Raw genomic sequence first — 17,026 nt, forward strand, 5'->3', positions numbered from 1 at the left:
TCAATTCTCTTCTGACCAATAACACGCGCACAAAAATAGAAAAAATAAAATAATATCCAGCACCTAATAAGATCAAGTTTAATTGGACAAAAAAGTCAAAAAACCTAAAGATTCATCTTGCAATAAAACGAAGAGATTTAAATGACGTGTTGTGGCTACTCCAAGTGATCACTTAAAACAAAAGATTGAATGGCTTTTAAGTCAGACGTAACTGTTCTGTTATAATCAGCCATTTACTTTCCATACAATAGAATTTTAGTCTAAAAAAAGAGTCTGATTTGAATTACTTTAAAATTCATCAGTCGCTGAAAAGGGTTTATTCTTAGAACGAACTCACAAAGAAGATTAAAAATAGTGCGTAGGTCGTATTAGCGTGTCGATACTTCCATTACGGGAAAAAGTAAAGTAAAAAATTTATGGAAGAAAAAATTAGAAAACGTTGAATTAGCGTGGTTCCTGTTGTTTACGGATCGTTATTCAAATGTGATTTTGAATTCTCATTTATAAACATTATTTCAGTTAGAAAGAAATATAGCGGACCTTTTAACAAAGGAAAAAAAAACTCTTCTCGAGCTCGCACTGACAAGATAACAAAATTTTAAATTACTTTAAAAAATGCAATGGTTCTGATCTTCTCTAACGCGGGAGGGTGGAGCAACTTGTTAACATACCATAGGATAATTAATTCAATCTGACCACCAAGGAATTCAATCGGCCGTCAGATGAAAGGGTTTCCATTGTAAGGTAAGTTAATTTCAATAACCTGTCGCCTCGCACGTGCTAAAGACGAGTCGACTGTGGTCCTTTGAAAGGGTTAAAATGTTTAGTGTCTGGGTCACCTTCTTCCCCACAGAGAACAAATTTGAATAAAAGAGAGTGATTTTACTTGAAAAACTGTGATAGTAACAGGCTGCAGTGCTTGCCACATATAGATCTAATAATAGTAAAAAAATCCACAGATTTGACAAGTAATAAATCAGTCACCTCAGGGAGTCATTTTCCTTGACATAATCATTCAAGTTTACCAAACAACTTCAAAATACAAGAACCGATTCTTAGTTTTAAATGAAAATTTTCAAGCTAATAAACACTTGAAATGCTATCCCACCTCATTCTGTATCGTAGCACGTGTGTTTGTAGGGCAGGGTGAGTTTCGTGTCTGCATCACTCGAGTAATTTGAAAAACTGACACAAGTAATATTCTCCAAGCCTCCGCTCAGTGGGATCTCAGCCTTTGATTAGGAGAGCACAAAGATTTTGATAGACATAACAACGGTTTTTTCAGGGGTGTGTCAGTATAAGATGTAAATGTTGCCTAAAAAATCGCTACATTTCTTGCAAGATGTTTTGGAGAATTTTGTGCGGGCGAGCATACGTTTCGTTCATGCCAGCGGGTATTTTTAACTGTTTGTAGTTCACAGAATACTTAAAAATTGTTGACAATTTAACTTGGCATGTACACAACGACAGCGGAAGTTTTCCAGAAAACTAGAAAAACGGTTGATAAAGTCATAACGTAGACCAGTAACAAAACATAATGAATAAAGAGAGTAAGGTTTTTTAAAGAAACTGTGGTGCTGCGTTGGTTGGGCATATATGATTTTTATATATTCATAGTCAAAAAAAAAGAAACAATTAACAAAAAGTAACAAAACCGTGTCACTTTCTAATTGAATTACCTAAATTTAAGCAGGTTTTGTCTGAATACCAAGAGACTCAATGTAATAACTTTTTTATTTGTTACCTCCAAGGCATCACATAACAAAGTACTATCCAGTCCTTGCCAAAATATCGGTCAGTTCAGCCAATCAGAAAGAAGTAGAAACACTTCGTGACCCATGGCAGTTACTCATACAAACGCAAGTATGGACACATTTGCTTTTCGGGAGTTTAAGAAGAGTACTACTTGTGTTGGTTACGTGTCTGTGAAAACTTCACTCGTATGTCAATTCTTAACCTGGTAACAAGCACTTATGCAAAGTCACACCATAAATATAGAATAAAGGAGATTTGTTTCAACACCTTTTAAGTCCTTTTAACTATATCGTAATTATTTCCGAGTTCTGCAGACGGATAATGTAGAAAGGTTCCTCTGCACTTATATGAAATTCTATGCATAAAAGATTCCCGGTTTTCAACGATTCATGAAAAATTAATTACAATTTCCGTGCCAACCGTAAACACGTGGAAAATTTAAAAGCTTTGTTGACTTAGAGCCATTGTTTGAAAACTAACAAAACTTTAAATGTAAGTCGCTTTGTACTGCTTTTTTTTATGCACGTGGATTTTGTCTTAAAGAAATTCCTACACATCTACATTTCCTGTGAGGATGAAATAATGAGTCAGAGTCCCTGTGCAAGTCCGATTTCACAGTCGGCTGCTACATCAACTGAGCCACAACGAACTCTTTAAGGAGTTTGGCAATACAGTATGTTCATGATTTTATTAGTTTTCTGATTTTAAAAGCTGAAAATGAAAATTATTACCATCGACATCTACACGTACTGTTAAAGATTTCCGCGGCCTTAAAATAAAAACAAATCACGGCAAGTCTTACGGCGGATCTTTAAAAACCAGTAATTTTACCTTCCTTAGCCATGTGACCACTTCATGGCATTCAAACGTACCCAATTAAATTTTTTCATTTGCGTACGTTCTAACTCAGTTGGTAACTGAAAACGCATTGCACATGAAGTCGAAGTTCAGAGCTAAATGAGCTATATACAATTATTCAAAAAAACATCAATACTTCAGTTCCAATTCCACCGAACTAACAGAGCAATAACTGACTCTTGTTTTAATCAGAGTCCTGAACATGATAAAATAAATCAAACAAGACACAGTCATACTGTAAAGATGAAGAAAAATTTAAGTTTAGATCTAAGCAGCTCAGCAAGACAATAAATCATTATCAGCTCTTCATTAAATAGCCACAACTTTGAAAATGTCCTTAATACATTTATTTTAAGCTATAATTTACAGAGTCAGCTGTTATGGGCTGTCACTGGAAGATGATGATGATGATGATGACATGAACTCTACTTCATCCACACCTTGTTCTTGTCTACCATTGGTCACTTCCTTTGTCAGATTGTTTGTTAGGATATCCAAACTGGAAGATGCATCTTGCTGTGAAAAAAAAATTTTTCAGGCAAATAAAAATAAGTTAATGAGTAAAAACATTTATTTTGGTCAAACTGCTCCCCCCTTCCCCTCACTCCCAACAAGCCCTTGGCTTATCAAAGGTTTAGTAGAATGAGATGACTGAGTATTGTCACTGCAATTTTCAGATACAGGAAGCATGAAAAAAGTGATTTAGGATCCTATGTTTAAGAACTGCTGATCTAAGGTTCACATTCTTCACTCTAACACTCAGTTGGACTCATTTCTAGGATGTCTTGGCTTCAACATCTCTGCCACACTTTGTAAATGACCAACTTGTTGGCCTCCCAGCAGTCTGGATTGGTAGTGATAAGTGTTCATTTTTACTCAGTCTGTTTATGTATTTACAGCACCAAAGAGGAGACTGTTGTGCTTCCTAAGTCTACTCACTCAAGAGAAAAATAATATTTACAAGCTTTATTAAGATCAAATATCCACAACATTATTATGGTTGTAATTCCCACATTTAAACTTGGATAACTAAAAATTATATCAAGACAATCATTTTTCACCTGTAAAGGTCCAGACTGCACTCCTGGAAGCTGGCTTTGCCAGGAAAATGCTGCTGCTTGACCATTTGTGAGGCCTTATAGAAAGAATGGAAAAGTCAATCTCAGTTATTTATAACTATTTAATGAAACCAACAAATGTACTGATAGAATTACAAAAATAGAAAATGAATTCCCTTGAGTGCAATTTTTATTCAATCTTACCCAGTCCACCAGTAGGCTGCAGCATCTGTGATGCAGAGGCAGATGACTGGACCACTTCTTGAGGAGCTGAACGATCAGCCCCAGGTCCTTCAGTTTCACCAGGCACACCTTCCATGAGTCTCCCTAGCCAGCCAGATCGCATCTCAATATCTTGAGGATATGGTCTCCGTGGGTCACCTGTGTGATACATCAGGATGAGTAAATATAATTAGCCATCTGAGGTGGTCTTTTGAGCTGAACATTAAATAAAAAGTCTTGAGGCTGAGCCTTGGAAAGGTCATTGTTTTGCATTCTTAGATAAGCTCTGGATGTTACATCAATAAATTTATCATGCAGTTGTTAATTTCATACCAAATCATGGAAGGACTAGATAACCAAATATCACATCTGCAAGATAAGCATTGCATGACCTTCAGATTACCAACTAAGTTTCCCAAACACCAAGAGCAAGAAAGAAAAGGACATTGATAAGTTAACAGGAAAAAACTTTAGAGCTTTAGCATTCAGATGACAGATTTAATGTAAACAATGAAAGAACTAAATTCTTCCCAATAGTCTTACAAGAAATAGAACAAAAGGAAATTAATCTATTGAGAAGCATGACTAAACAAACCTGGCATCCATGATACTGGGGCCTCCACAGCGTTGCTGCTGCTGATTCGATGAGCATACTTGATAAGGTCTTCAGATGAAACCATTCCTTATCAAAATGAAAGATCATATCAGTCATACAAAAGAAAAGGCTTCTTTTTCAGAAATTTTCATGTCTTAATATTTTTCTATTTTTGAGAGGGGGAGAAGATAAAAGGGGCAATTATATTTTTAACCCTTTAACTCCCAAGATCTGATTGTTAATTCTCACCTCTAGCTGCTACACATTTCCTTGTAAATAAGTTATGAGAATTAAGTGTTTGATCAGGATAAAGACTTCTACCTGATACGTTTGAGTACTCTCATTACTTGTTTGCCAGATTATGTATGAATAGGATGGGGAGAAGTTTCATGTTAATCACTTCTGAAAGTTAAAGGGTTAAAAAACTTTTCATGGTATAGAAATTGATAATTTTTCTATCTGTTACTACAAATTCAAATTTGAAGAAACAGTTGAAAGCTTTAGCAATGACATGGACATATGACAAAGAGGGCTCTAACTCTGACACTAGTTTGCTATCTCATGAGCCAAGGGGGGCAATTCACTTTTGTTCAGATTTTCCTGTCAACTTCCATACTCATTTCTATTCTCTCTCTTACGTACCCAATCCCTTGAGCTTTGCCTAACACAGAATAATAAATAAATAGTTACAAGTTAGAAAGATCTCTACAGTTGAAATAATCTTTTCCATTTACCTTTACTGGCCTGATTAATGGCAGACAACTTTTTCTTTGCTTGAAATAATGCCTGGGACTAAATATAACCAAATGATGTAAGTGTCCCTATTTTTTTATATTTTCAAAGAGTGTGCCATTTGGGTCAGTGGTGAGTAAAGAGTAGTGACCAGGGGGAGATGGGCTACTACCCTTTTTGACAAAATTATAACAAATGCTGACTGCAGGTAAACATGGATGCAAAAAAACTACAGGCAAGCTCTCAAGGACTTAGTTGAAACACAAGACAGATCATTGTCATTCTCAGTATCGTGTTCTATTATACAACACTATTTCTTTACACCTGTGTCTTTACCTACCAATATTTTTTCAGCTTCCTTTAGCTGGGATTCAAGGTTAAGTATTTCCCGATCTTTCTTTGATATTTCTTCCCTCACAGTTTGGATTTCCTGTTGTCGTGCTTGCTGCTCCTGAACTTTCTCGATAGCTGCTTGCAGTTCTTTCTCCTTGGAAATAAGTTGATCGACGGCCTGCGCCGAAAAGGCAAAGTAACAAAAATTTAAATTCACTGATGACCTACCCTTGTCCTTCGTGATTGCGTCTGACAAAGTTTAACCTTAATAAAATAGCTTACCTTTGCTGTTTCTCCTGAATTAGCATCTTGCTTTGTTGTTCGATACAATGAAGTTGCAGACAAACTTTCGAATAATTCTCTACATACGAAAGCGGATGAAACTAAGCATTAATCAGCATCTGTCGCGATTATAAACAACCCTGATCTTTTAAAGAACAGAACTCATCGCATTAGAAATGACGCAGAATAACTGATTTAAGAAAATGGTATGACAAGCAACGTACTTGGTTAATTTTTCATAATCATCTAATATCGAATTTATTACATCTTTCGTGCTTCTTTCAGAAGGAAATGCAGCCGCCATTTCGTCTCGATTGGAGTTGAACAGCGGTATCCCTCATAAATGGTTTTAATAGTGGTGTAACTGTCATGTAGTAGTATTAATGAAAACATCATGGCGGACAAAACAGATACCAATGAACAGGCAGAAGGTTCTTTACCTGCAAAAAGCACACCAAAAGATGCCTTGGTCATGGCTGCCATTCTAAAAGAGATGGGAATCAGCGAATACGAGCCAAGAGTTATCAACCAAATGCTAGAATACACATACCGTGAGTTTAAACTGTCACTAACATTTTCAGATGTGATCCACTTCAGGGACAAGGGCATCTGTTTCTATTGATATATTTTTTGTTCAATTTAAGCAATGTTGAATTGAAATAGTGGTGGCGAAAGTGTCATTGCTAATTTTTTACCTTAAACTCAGGATCTGATTAATAATTATCCTGTCAACTTTTACAACTTTCGTTGTACATAAACTAAAAGGATTTGGTTTCAGATCAAGATTATACTCTCTTTTTTATACTTTGGTCAACCATTATGATCTTTTTTTTTAGGATAATGTGACTCGATTGTGAGAATGAGCTGCAGTTTGCTCATTCTCAGTAGTTTTCAGTGTCACTTTTGTAGGGTCATAAATTATTTTCATAAATTTAAGTGGAACTTTAATATAAAGTGGACACAAGTTAGAGACAAAATATTTTGAATCTGCCTACAGGTTACATTACAACAGTGTTAGAGGATGCTATGGTTTACAGTAAACATGCTGGCAAGAAAGATCTTGATGCAGAAGATGTGCAGTTAGCCATCCAGTCCAGACTGGACCATTCTTATACTAATCCTCCACCTAGAGAGGTATGTTTTGAGATGCACAGCTCATTTTGTCCCTGTTTCCTTTTTTTGAGTACAAGATGTAAGAGACCTACACCATAGCTGCTTATTTCACTATATCTTTGCCAAAATATAACATTCCATGGATACTCTCTATTAGGGGTGGGGAGGATGTACATGTGAAGTTATGAATTAAAATTTTGTGTTCCTAGCAAAAATATTACACCTTAAAAAAGTTTTTGTCAAACATTAAACAAAGAAACAACACTTTTTGTGTACTATGTGCCCCCACCTTTTTTTTTCATGACATTTTTCCCTTTTTCCAATCTCCTATTAAGCAAGTCCTAAAGTTGTGTACCTCTGCAGAACTGCACTCATAAATGTTAACCTTCAAATTCCAGATACTTTTAAAACATCTTCAAGTCTGTCAGGAAGGGAATTCCCATCCTCATCCATATTTTGGCGGTCTTAAATTGTGTCAGTAGTTGTCATTCAGGATGCACTAAATAGACTGATACATCAGAAGGGAGTCACCATGAAACTGCTTAAGACTTCACCCAGCTTATCTCTTAGCATAAATGTTAGGGTCCTTAGCACTTATCATAACTTTTTACCCCTCTATCTAAGGAAAGTTACATTAGTTACATTAATTTCTCTTATCAGTTTCTGATTGAGATTGCACGGCAGAAGAATCGACACCCTTTACCTCAGATTCAGACAAAGAGTGGTTTACGGCTACCACCTGACCGCTATTGTCTCACTTCAACAAACTACAAAGTCAAGACACAGAAAAAGGTGATGAAGAAAGTTTTAACCCTTTTACTCCCAGATCAAATTTGTAATTCCCTTTACTGTCAACCGTACAATTCTTATAATGTTAGTTCAGAGAATTTAGAATTGGATCAACTAATTATCCCCACATTGATCTCATTCTTTATTCTCATCACTTATCTGGTTGATAAATTGTATAAATACTGTAAGGAGAAATTCTGTTTTGGTCACTCTCAAGAGTTAAAGGCTTAATGAAACAGGGTTCCTTATGCGCCTGCACTAAGTCAAGTCTGCTTCTGAAATTTGTGGCTTGTATTGTGGAAGATTATGTGGGTTTGCAGAGCCTGAAACGACTAAAAGTATTGCCATTCCTACCTGGATAGGATGCTAGTTCCGATGACAGATTACCCAATAGCATTTCATCAAATTTCTTTGGCAGTTTTCAGGTACCCAGTTCTGCCCAAGACACAATGCAATGATCTGGTCTGGTGTCTAACATGGACCTTTCAATCCCGAGTCTATCAGGCTAACCAGTGTTAATACATTGTGTCCCTGTGCTCTGACCAATGCCTCTAAAATTACTTGTTTTATCTTTTAGCAGCACACTCAGGTTCGTGCCAATCCAGTCGTAGCTCGAACAATCTCTCAGTCATCTGTATCAACACTCATAAAACCAACACCAGCAACTATTGTAACAGTCAAAATGCCAACTGCTGCTCCAGTCACAGCATCTGCAGGACCTGCAGCAAATACTGCAACAGCTGTCACAGCTGGTGTAGCGGTAAAAAAGGAACCAACAGGGACCACTGTGGTACAGAAACAGGCAACAGTGGCTACAGGAACCCCAGCAATACAGGTGTGATGTTCTATAACCAGACATTATTTTTATTGTAGCTACCCACCTACCAGGAAACTTGTTGCTTGGACAAATTAAACTGATGGTTTTCCCCTGTAACACATACTCATTTAGATGGAAAACGTATTTCACAATGACTGAATTGTTACCATAGTTCTTCAGTCTCACATTGTTTGCAGTGCCATTACAAACTGTTATGTCAAAAAATTCAAATGAACCTACAATGTGCATCAAAACTCTCAAATGGGCCATGTGTGCCAACTGTACAATGAAATGTAGTATTTATTATTGAACAGTTGCCACATTATTAAGAAAATTTGGTAAAAATGACTGTCCATGATTAAAAAAATAAAAATTTTGGTCGAATTTGAATCTAATCTGATGTGCTTATAGTATACCCTTTCTTATGCTAAAATACTTCCATAATTGGCTTTTTCAGCAAATACTTCTAACCATCAGTAAACTGTTTCTGGCTCTTTGTCTCACATCCTTCAGCTTATGCAGGGCATAAACTAACAAGGTAATTTGGTATTATCAACATAGTTGATATCATAAATTGGTCACCCTAAAGAGTTTCAAAGCTTGACATTTTGAGTGTTAGCCCTTTGCCATAGTGAATGGAGGAATTGTGGGTTGTGTGTTTTCCTCCATTTGCTCTGACAAAGGGCTAATGCTTGAAATGCCAGCTTTGAAACTCTTTATTGTGGCCAATTTACGTCATCAACTCAGTTGATGATACTAAATTACCCTGATACACTCTCCCACCAAGGCAGCACCACAGTTTCTTTAGAAACCTACCCCCTTTATTCATAAACTCACAAGCCAACCAGACAAGTTGTAAGATATATTTGATGATGTCAGGAAAATCCAACAAAATTATTTGTGTTTCTCTTCAGGTGAAAATTGAACCAGGAGTGACTGTCACTAAAAGTCAGCCTATCGCAGGTGTGCCAGCTGCAGCTAAAGCCTCTCAAAGTACAGGCAACCCAGCTTCAATGCTCACAGTGTCAGCGCTTCCAAGCATGGATGAAACAGTTGCCAGCACCCAGCAACCATTGATAACTCCACTTAAGCGAAAACATGAAGATGAAGATGATGATTATGACACATAACTACCTGTTTCAAGTTTCCCTTGAAGTTGTGGGAGGGAATGCATAGGAAGGTCAATTTTTTAGCTTGACTGGTTTGCTTTGTTCTGTAGTCTTACCCTTGTACATAACACGCTCATCTGAATCCCTGTCTCACAACATTTAAGCTAAGTTAATTCAATAATATTTCATATTGAGTAACTGTGCATATATCCCAAAACAAACATTAAAGATCTTAGGATGTTTAAAGAATATCATTAAGGTCAACTCTGGTGGCAGCCCAAGGAATTCTTCTATCTTTCAGTCAGAACTGCCTGGTTAAAACAATACAGTGACTAATAGCCAACCATTACAGCAAGGTACATTTGCATTAGAGGGAAAAGATTTGATCAGAGAATTTTATGCAAATGAATTAGAAAATAAGAAATCTTGCTTCAAAGGCATCAAGAACTGCCACAGTCTCTTTATTTACCAGGTAATATACAACTGTCTGCTTGTTCCTGGTTCAAACTATTTTCTGTACAAAAATAAAGGGAAGAAGGGGATTAAGGTAAATGGTAAACCTGAGCAAAACACAAGTTTGTAAATTCAAGGAGAACTTAACCCTTTAACTCTCAAAAGTGATTAACATGTAACTTCTGCCTGTAATATCTAAACATCATCCAGCAAACAGGTCATGAGGATACTCAAAACTTATCAGTTAGAAGCTGTTGTCTTGATCTAATACCATATTCACATAACTAATTTGCGAGGAAATGTGTAGCTGCTAGAAAGGAGAATTAACAACCAGATCTTGGGAGTTAAAGGGTTAACATTCTTTTATACTTTTGTTCAGCGGAAAAGAGAACATGAATCAGCTTGAGAACAGAGACAAATAAAGTTAGGAGAGATTCATCAGATTATTAAGGTTCACAGTATCAACATTGAGAGAGTACCCCTGCATGTAAGTCCTTTGTTGAGCACAAAACATCTGGACTTAAAATATTGCCACCAGTAACAATGCTGCCACAATGGTAACTAGTATGAACAAAATCCACCCCCAAGATTTCCAGGGATTTTCTTCTTTCTTGGGATCCAACTCTGTGGAAGTTGTCCTTTCCTTGGCATCAAAATGACAGGGAGTCTTCCTTTTTGAAGGATCTAATTTCAAGGATTTGGTGACGACCTGTTCTATGCCCCTGTATCTCCAGTTCCAACTGTTGTGTCTGAGAATTCGTAGACCTGCGCGACGGGCAACCTCCTTACACACCCTGCATCTTTGCCCCCGTCGTCTGAGTTCCGACGACCAGAACTCATCTCTTGGAAACAACCTATGACAGCAGGTGCATGCTGTATCAGCTCGAGGAAAATAAACATTTCCTTTATCAGGTATGATGTTAAGAGGAAGAAGTGCATTCTTCTCGTATTCGTCAAAATACCTTTTGGTTTTACATCGAACGAAATCAGCGTATCTCTCGGATGCTATTCGTAGGCGAATCTGATCAGCACCTTGTAAGATACCCTTCAACTTGTCGTACAAACTGAACATGGCCAATGTATCAACAATACAATATTGTATTAACTCATTTGACAAAGGTCTCTTCTTCCATATTTCTTCATCATTCTTCAACAAAAACCTTCCCTCATCCTTCATTTTGATTAAATTTTCATCACCGACGTACAGCTCAAGGCAGCGACGAAAACCGAAAATGCTCTCCACTTGATCATTTGGTCTTTGATTACGATGGGAGTGGCCCGCACCGAAGAAGGTCTGACCAGTCGCTGAGTCGTTTTCACGACGGTAGAGGATTTCAAGGAGCTGCAGATCCAAAATACCTGTCAGTCTTACGTTAAACTGATGCCAGAGAGCATCTGAATCCTCTCGGCAATCAAACATCAGCTTCGTGCACGACTTGTCTTCAAGGATTTGACTCAGTCCACCACTGAATGTAAACTTTCCCAACTTATAGACATCAAATATGTAGACTTCTTCCTCAGTTGCGACTGCTATAATTGTAAGTGCTCCATGTCTACTCAAAGAAACTCCTTCACAATCAACAGCTATAAACCGTGAGCTATTATGTTCTAATTTCCGTTTGAGGTTATAAATAGTATCCTTCAAACTTCTCTGTTCATCGACAACTTTGTAGTAATTTTTCATCTTGCTTGTCGTTCACGATTTCCACTCAAGCAAAAATGTTGCTGCCTACCTTCTTTGAGACCTTATTTTTAGGTTTAGAGCGAATCCGAGCTTTCTTGAAACCACTTCGTCGAGTGAACGAGTTCCAAGAATTCATCAGTTTCCACTTTCACTTCCGGCGGCCATTTTTCTTTTGTTTACATTGGGGAGGAGGGGGTTGGGAGCTTGCAGGAAGAAGGATGCTCTCAATATTAACAAAAAGGTGCAGAGATTGTCGTTAAAGAATGGCCTTACACTTGGGTCATATGATAAGAAGCAAAGTGTTGTAGTTTGGATCTACTGCAGAATATCGTGGTGCCTTGATTGATGCTGGGTGTGGAGCAGAATAACATGGAGTTGAAAGTGAAATTTTGCCATGTCTAAACTCAAACAGAATATGAAACACAGAATTCTAGCCGTTGATTTTGAAGATGTCAATCTGTCTCTACTGTGCATTTTGAGTTGTAATTATGAATGTTAAAGTGAAAAGAGTCCAGCGTGGTCTAACTCCCCTATTTTCAAACTAAAACGCCTGTTGAACCTCAAGGGAATGCATTGACCTTGACGAGACATATCCATCTAATTGGGTTCTTGCACTAAGTAAAAACGCGATGTGCATACATAAGGCGGATGAACAAGGCAGAAAACTTACTAACATTCATTTCTATGTGCAGACGACATAATTACTAATAACTAAACATTTCATATGACCGCAAACCACAACAAGCGAAACAAATGCTACCAGGCTTTATCACGTCCAGGTCATTTATTTTTTTACCCCAAAATCAAACGCCATTTTATTGTTTTAGTTATCATGATTGATGACATTTGAGATACCTTAGAAAAATTATCGCCATATCTATGAGACCTACAAATATAATCATATGTTTCAAGCTTTATACAGTACTTTCTGGATATTTGCATTTTTAGGCGAGGCAACAAATTTGAACCACCGCGCAAGTCACCTTCCCTTAGAGGCAGTCATCGGCAGTCACTACTATTTATGGAGATTATTCATATAACCGAAAAGCTCACACTAATTATAGAAATTATTCGTGTTCATTCGGAAACGTGCAATCCAAAAAAATGGGATATAATATAGAAACCATAAAACTAGCGACCCTTTACTAACTAAGAGCGTAATCGATTTGTCTTACTTCGATAAAAAACATCGAAACATGCCAAGCTCGAGTCTGTAAGCGAGCGCTTGACTGACTTCGTGTGAACAGCGGTTTTAAAAAATGATACCGACGGGAATGCTTAAATTCATTGTGAAGACAAGTTCTAGTATTCGATTCTTCTCTACAATTTTCTTATTTATGATTTAAAGATATTTAAGTCAGTTCTTCCTGATAATTATAAAAATTAATTATACGCTTAATTTACCTTTTCGCTAGAAGTAGAAGAACCAAAAATAACAATAACATAACTACACACGATAAAGAAAGTCATCCTGGCTATTCGCTTCTCTCTTTCGTCGTACATCTGCTCGGCGTTTTATTTCCTTACATACCCTGCACTTCTGCTCATTATTCTTTAGTTGTGTTTTGGTGAACTCTTCTCGTGGAAATAGTCTCTTGCAACGAGTACATTTAGTGTCAGCAGGCGGAAAAGAAAGAGTTCCTTCGTCCGGGATGATGTCGAGTGGAAGCAATGCATTGGTTTCGAAATCGTCGAAAGATCTTGTCGTTTTGCTTCGATACAGATCAACATACTTCTCGGAGGCAACGCGTAGACGAGCCCCCTCTCTTTCTTCCACATCTTTCATATTCTCGTACAATCGGAACATCGCCATTGTATCTACGATGCAGTACTGAATTAACTTATCAGGTAGAGGCCTTTTCTCCCACACTTCAGTGTCCCTCTTTAACAATTTACTTCCTTCATCCTTCATCTTAAGCAAATCTTCATCCTTTAGATACAGTTCGAGGCAGCGACGAAAACCATAAATGCTTTCAACTTCATCTGTTCTCTGGCTTCGAGTTTTATGCTTAGTGCGGGAAAGCTCATGGCTGTTAGCTGTGTCATTTTCACGGCGGTAAAGGATTTCAAGCAACTGAAGATCCAACACTCCCGTTAGCCTGACATTCAACTGATGCCAGAGTGCATCTGAATCTTGCCGACAATCAAACATCAGCTTCGTACATGACTTGTTGTCCAGGATTTCACGAAGTCCACTTCGGACTGTCGCGCGTTTTCCCAGCTCCAAAACATCAAATATGTAGACTTTCTCCTCGGTAGCAACTGTTATTATAGTAAGTGTACCTTTTCTGCTGAGATCAACACCTTCACAATCAACCGCTAAGAGTGCGTTATGCTCTATTTTCTGTCTGAGTTCGGATATGGCGACTTTGAGACTAGGATCGTTATTAACCAGTTTATAATCATACTTGCTGGCCATTCTGTTTGGTTTTACATAAGCAAAGCATTGAGTTTTTCCTAAGCTTAATCAACAAAACTGCCAACTGTGCATTCGTAGAAAGTGTTCATTAATATTAATATTTTGTTTCTCATTGGTCAGCTTTGTCCGGCCTTGTTTTCTCACTCCACCCCTGCAGCGTTCTGCCAAATGCGTCTTTGATGGGGGTGGGGTAACTAGGTAAAACACGTTCACTACGGTTTAGTGAAGAGACAAATGATAAGAAATCAAGAGGTTGACTCTATAGTCCTCGATGTGTTTAATCATACGCCTTAAGAAAAACTTGAGCTGAGGAAAGATACCGAGGGCTCAAACTCATTCCCTCTTGCAGTAAGTACAATGACCATTGGTGATATTTCTTGGTAAAATGTTCTCCCGTTTTAAAAATGTTCATAAACAGGCCAAACGTTATTAACAGCTAGTGGGCCGGTTACGTATTTTCAAAGCAAGAATTTGTAGAATCAATAATACACAACGGGCCAGGTCAGGTGCCGCGAGCCCCAAGGAGTCTCTTTTCTCCTGTGATTTGCTTTCTAATAAACAGCCGTCCTTTTTGGAAGGGATACTTTCCGTCTTTGCTGTCAGGTATGAGCTTTGTTTAAATTAAAAATTCAAATGAGCCGATGAAAGGATTGTCTCTGATCCTCTGTCACTCAGAAGCTATCTGTCATATTCAATGGCCATCAGGAGAAGGGAGGGGAGGGAGGAATCACAATCAGCGGAAATAAATATTGTTTTCTCAGAACTCATGACTCAAGAGGTTCCAAGAAAGCTGTCGTACTTTCCTTTCGCAAGACGGGCTTTCATCAAATCAGGGCAAAAATTCAAGTGAAATCAAGAATGGCGTGCAAGATCTCAAGTGATTTCAGACTGATCGACGATGAAGCTGGTCTGGAAGATGCTCTTCATGGGCTTAAACGAGAAATTAGCGATAACTCTCGCTTTATAGCTGTTGATTGTGAAGGTGTTAACCTGAGCAGGAAGGGAGCGCTCACCATCATAACAGTCGCAACGGAAGATAAAGTCTACATATTCGATGTTCTCAAACTAGAGCAAGCAGTTTTTTCCTTTGGCCTTGGCGAAATCCTGGAAGATAAATCGATTGGGAAGCTGATGTTTGATTGTCGGGAAGATTCAGACGCCCTGTGGCATCAATTTAACATAAAATTGACGGGAGTGTTGGATCTTCAGCTGCTTGAAATCCTCTACCGCCGTGAGAATGACACAGCTACTCGCCACGAACCTTTTAGCGCAGGGTACACACGTCGGAGCCACAGACCCTACGAAGTAGAGAGCATCTATGGTTTTCGTCGTTGTCTTGAGCTGTACGTTCAGGATGATGATTTGATCAAGGTGAAAAATGGGGGAAAAATTCTTATGAAGAAAGACTATGGAGTTTGGAAAAAAAGACCCTTATCGGATGAATTGATGGAGTACTGCATCGTGGATACAACGGCGATGTTCAAGTTGTACGAGAAAATGAAAGATGTAAAAGAAAGAGAAGAGGCTCGTCTCCGAGTGGCATCTGAGAAATACGCTAATCTCTATCGGCAGAAATCCGTGAGGTTCTTCGATGATTACGAGATGAATGCGTTGCTTCCACTCGATATAATCCCAGAGAAAGGGAAACTTTATTTTCCGCACGCCAATACCGAATGTGTCGAATGTTTGCGACGGTTTCCACGAGAGGAATTCAGTAATACTCAGCTAAGAAACGGAGAGCCGAAATGCAGGGTGTGCAAGGAGATAAAGCTGAGAGAAGACGAAAAGAATAGCAGAGAAATGCAAAACTTCCTCCGTTTTGAAGTCTTTTCCCGATATAGCGACGATGATTTTATCTGTGGCGATAGCGACGATGAATACTCAGTCTTCTGGTAATGCAGAGAACTCTAGACCCCAGTTGAGAATCCAAAACCTTGTGATTCACTTTAGCGAATTTAAAACTTTGTTCCTGAATTCAAAAGGAGTAGCGCTAAACTATTCGTAATTGGCCAGTTGTGTCATTTTTGATTGTTCTACATATCTAACATATTAGTGCCGCAGTTTTCCGTGATAACCGTGGCCTGTATCTATTGACGAATCATGCAAACATAAACGTACTTCATTTAAAGTAATTTAGATGTGACACTGAGTCACGGCCATCACAGTTACATTACCATCAAATTATATTTCTATGTAGAACAGTGTTAGGATGTGTCAAAATGGTCGTCGAAGGCCCGCACAAAGGATGGTTACAGTTTAGATTGGGCTAGTAGCACAGATTTACTAATTTACTTCTTTAAGTATAATAATAATAAGTATTATGTTCTCCAGAATTCTGTGTCAGGAATGACTGAAGCCAAATTTCGTTGACCTGTGGTTGATACAAGTTGGAGAATCCGGTACAGCTTTTGCAACACATATCAGATTAAGTAATGTCATTTAAACCACGTCAGACTCGTCCTACGACGTTTCCACGCTCAATGCGTGGCAATACGAATGCGAGACTGCAATTTTGCTACTGAACACAATAACTGACCTCACAAGACACCCAATTAAATGATTCGATAAAATTAGCATTGTTATAAAGTCTTACTATTCAAAGTTAACCTTTTCTTTCAGTATTATAATCACATAACTAACGATTACTTATTGGACCTCCTTCATATAACAAATTTGAACGCGTTCTTTTTTTAAGAATTAAAACTCTGATTCTGCTTTTGACTTAAGTGGTACGATTTGAAGTAAAATTAAGGCACGAGGTTCAGGAGTTGTTCAAAATAAAACTTCAGAAAATAACTTAATCTTAG

General features: G+C 37.9%; 5 protein-coding genes across 6 annotated transcripts; 2 read left to right on the top strand and 3 right to left on the bottom strand.

Annotated features, from left to right (window-relative positions):
• Positions 1-1,716: 1,716 nt before the first annotated feature.
• On the bottom strand, positions 1,717-6,182 carry LOC131780996 (mediator of RNA polymerase II transcription subunit 4-like). The gene is made up of 8 exons (XM_059097672.2): positions 6,060-6,182; positions 5,836-5,914; positions 5,561-5,731; positions 5,223-5,280; positions 4,489-4,575; positions 3,876-4,052; positions 3,675-3,748; positions 1,717-3,129 (listed from the first exon to the last, which is right to left on the bottom strand). Exons 1-8 carry the CDS (start codon positions 6,137-6,139, stop codon positions 2,992-2,994), a joined length of 864 nt encoding a protein of 287 aa, XP_058953655.1. The 5' UTR covers positions 6,140-6,182; the 3' UTR covers positions 1,717-2,991.
• A 21-nt stretch (positions 6,183-6,203) lies between these two features.
• Positions 6,204-10,562, top strand: LOC131790300 (transcription initiation factor TFIID subunit 9B-like). Of its 2 annotated transcripts, none has more exons than XM_059107526.2 (5): positions 6,204-6,386; positions 6,833-6,969; positions 7,609-7,740; positions 8,315-8,572; positions 9,469-10,562. In XM_059107526.2, exons 1-5 carry the CDS (start codon positions 6,230-6,232, stop codon positions 9,682-9,684), a joined length of 900 nt encoding a protein of 299 aa, XP_058963509.2. In that variant the 5' UTR covers positions 6,204-6,229; the 3' UTR covers positions 9,685-10,562. The 2 variants fall into 2 exon arrangements, with proteins under 2 accessions (XP_058963509.2, XP_058963585.2); XM_059107602.2 differs by having other exon boundaries at positions 8,318-8,572.
• A 28-nt stretch (positions 10,563-10,590) lies between these two features.
• On the bottom strand, positions 10,591-11,975 carry LOC131790206 (uncharacterized). Its single transcript, XM_059107419.2, has one exon. The coding sequence runs from the start codon at positions 11,798-11,800 to the stop codon at positions 10,637-10,639; it is 1,164 nt and encodes a 387-aa protein (XP_058963402.2). The 5' UTR covers positions 11,801-11,975; the 3' UTR covers positions 10,591-10,636.
• A 609-nt stretch (positions 11,976-12,584) lies between these two features.
• LOC131787891 (piRNA biogenesis protein EXD1-like) lies at positions 12,585-14,294 on the bottom strand. Its single transcript, XM_059105001.2, has one exon. The coding sequence runs from the start codon at positions 14,217-14,219 to the stop codon at positions 13,248-13,250; it is 972 nt and encodes a 323-aa protein (XP_058960984.1). The 5' UTR covers positions 14,220-14,294; the 3' UTR covers positions 12,585-13,247.
• A 682-nt stretch (positions 14,295-14,976) lies between these two features.
• Positions 14,977-16,979, top strand: LOC131781191 (piRNA biogenesis protein EXD1-like). Its single transcript, XM_066168624.1, has one exon. It carries the CDS (start codon positions 15,078-15,080, stop codon positions 16,113-16,115), a length of 1,038 nt encoding a protein of 345 aa, XP_066024721.1. The 5' UTR covers positions 14,977-15,077; the 3' UTR covers positions 16,116-16,979.
• The last annotated feature ends 47 nt before the right edge of the window (positions 16,980-17,026 follow it).

Source organism: Pocillopora verrucosa, chromosome 6 (assembly GCF_036669915.1).
Source record: "Pocillopora verrucosa isolate sample1 chromosome 6, ASM3666991v2, whole genome shotgun sequence".
In the NCBI taxonomy this organism is placed as follows: Eukaryota; Metazoa; Cnidaria; class Anthozoa; order Scleractinia; family Pocilloporidae; genus Pocillopora; species Pocillopora verrucosa.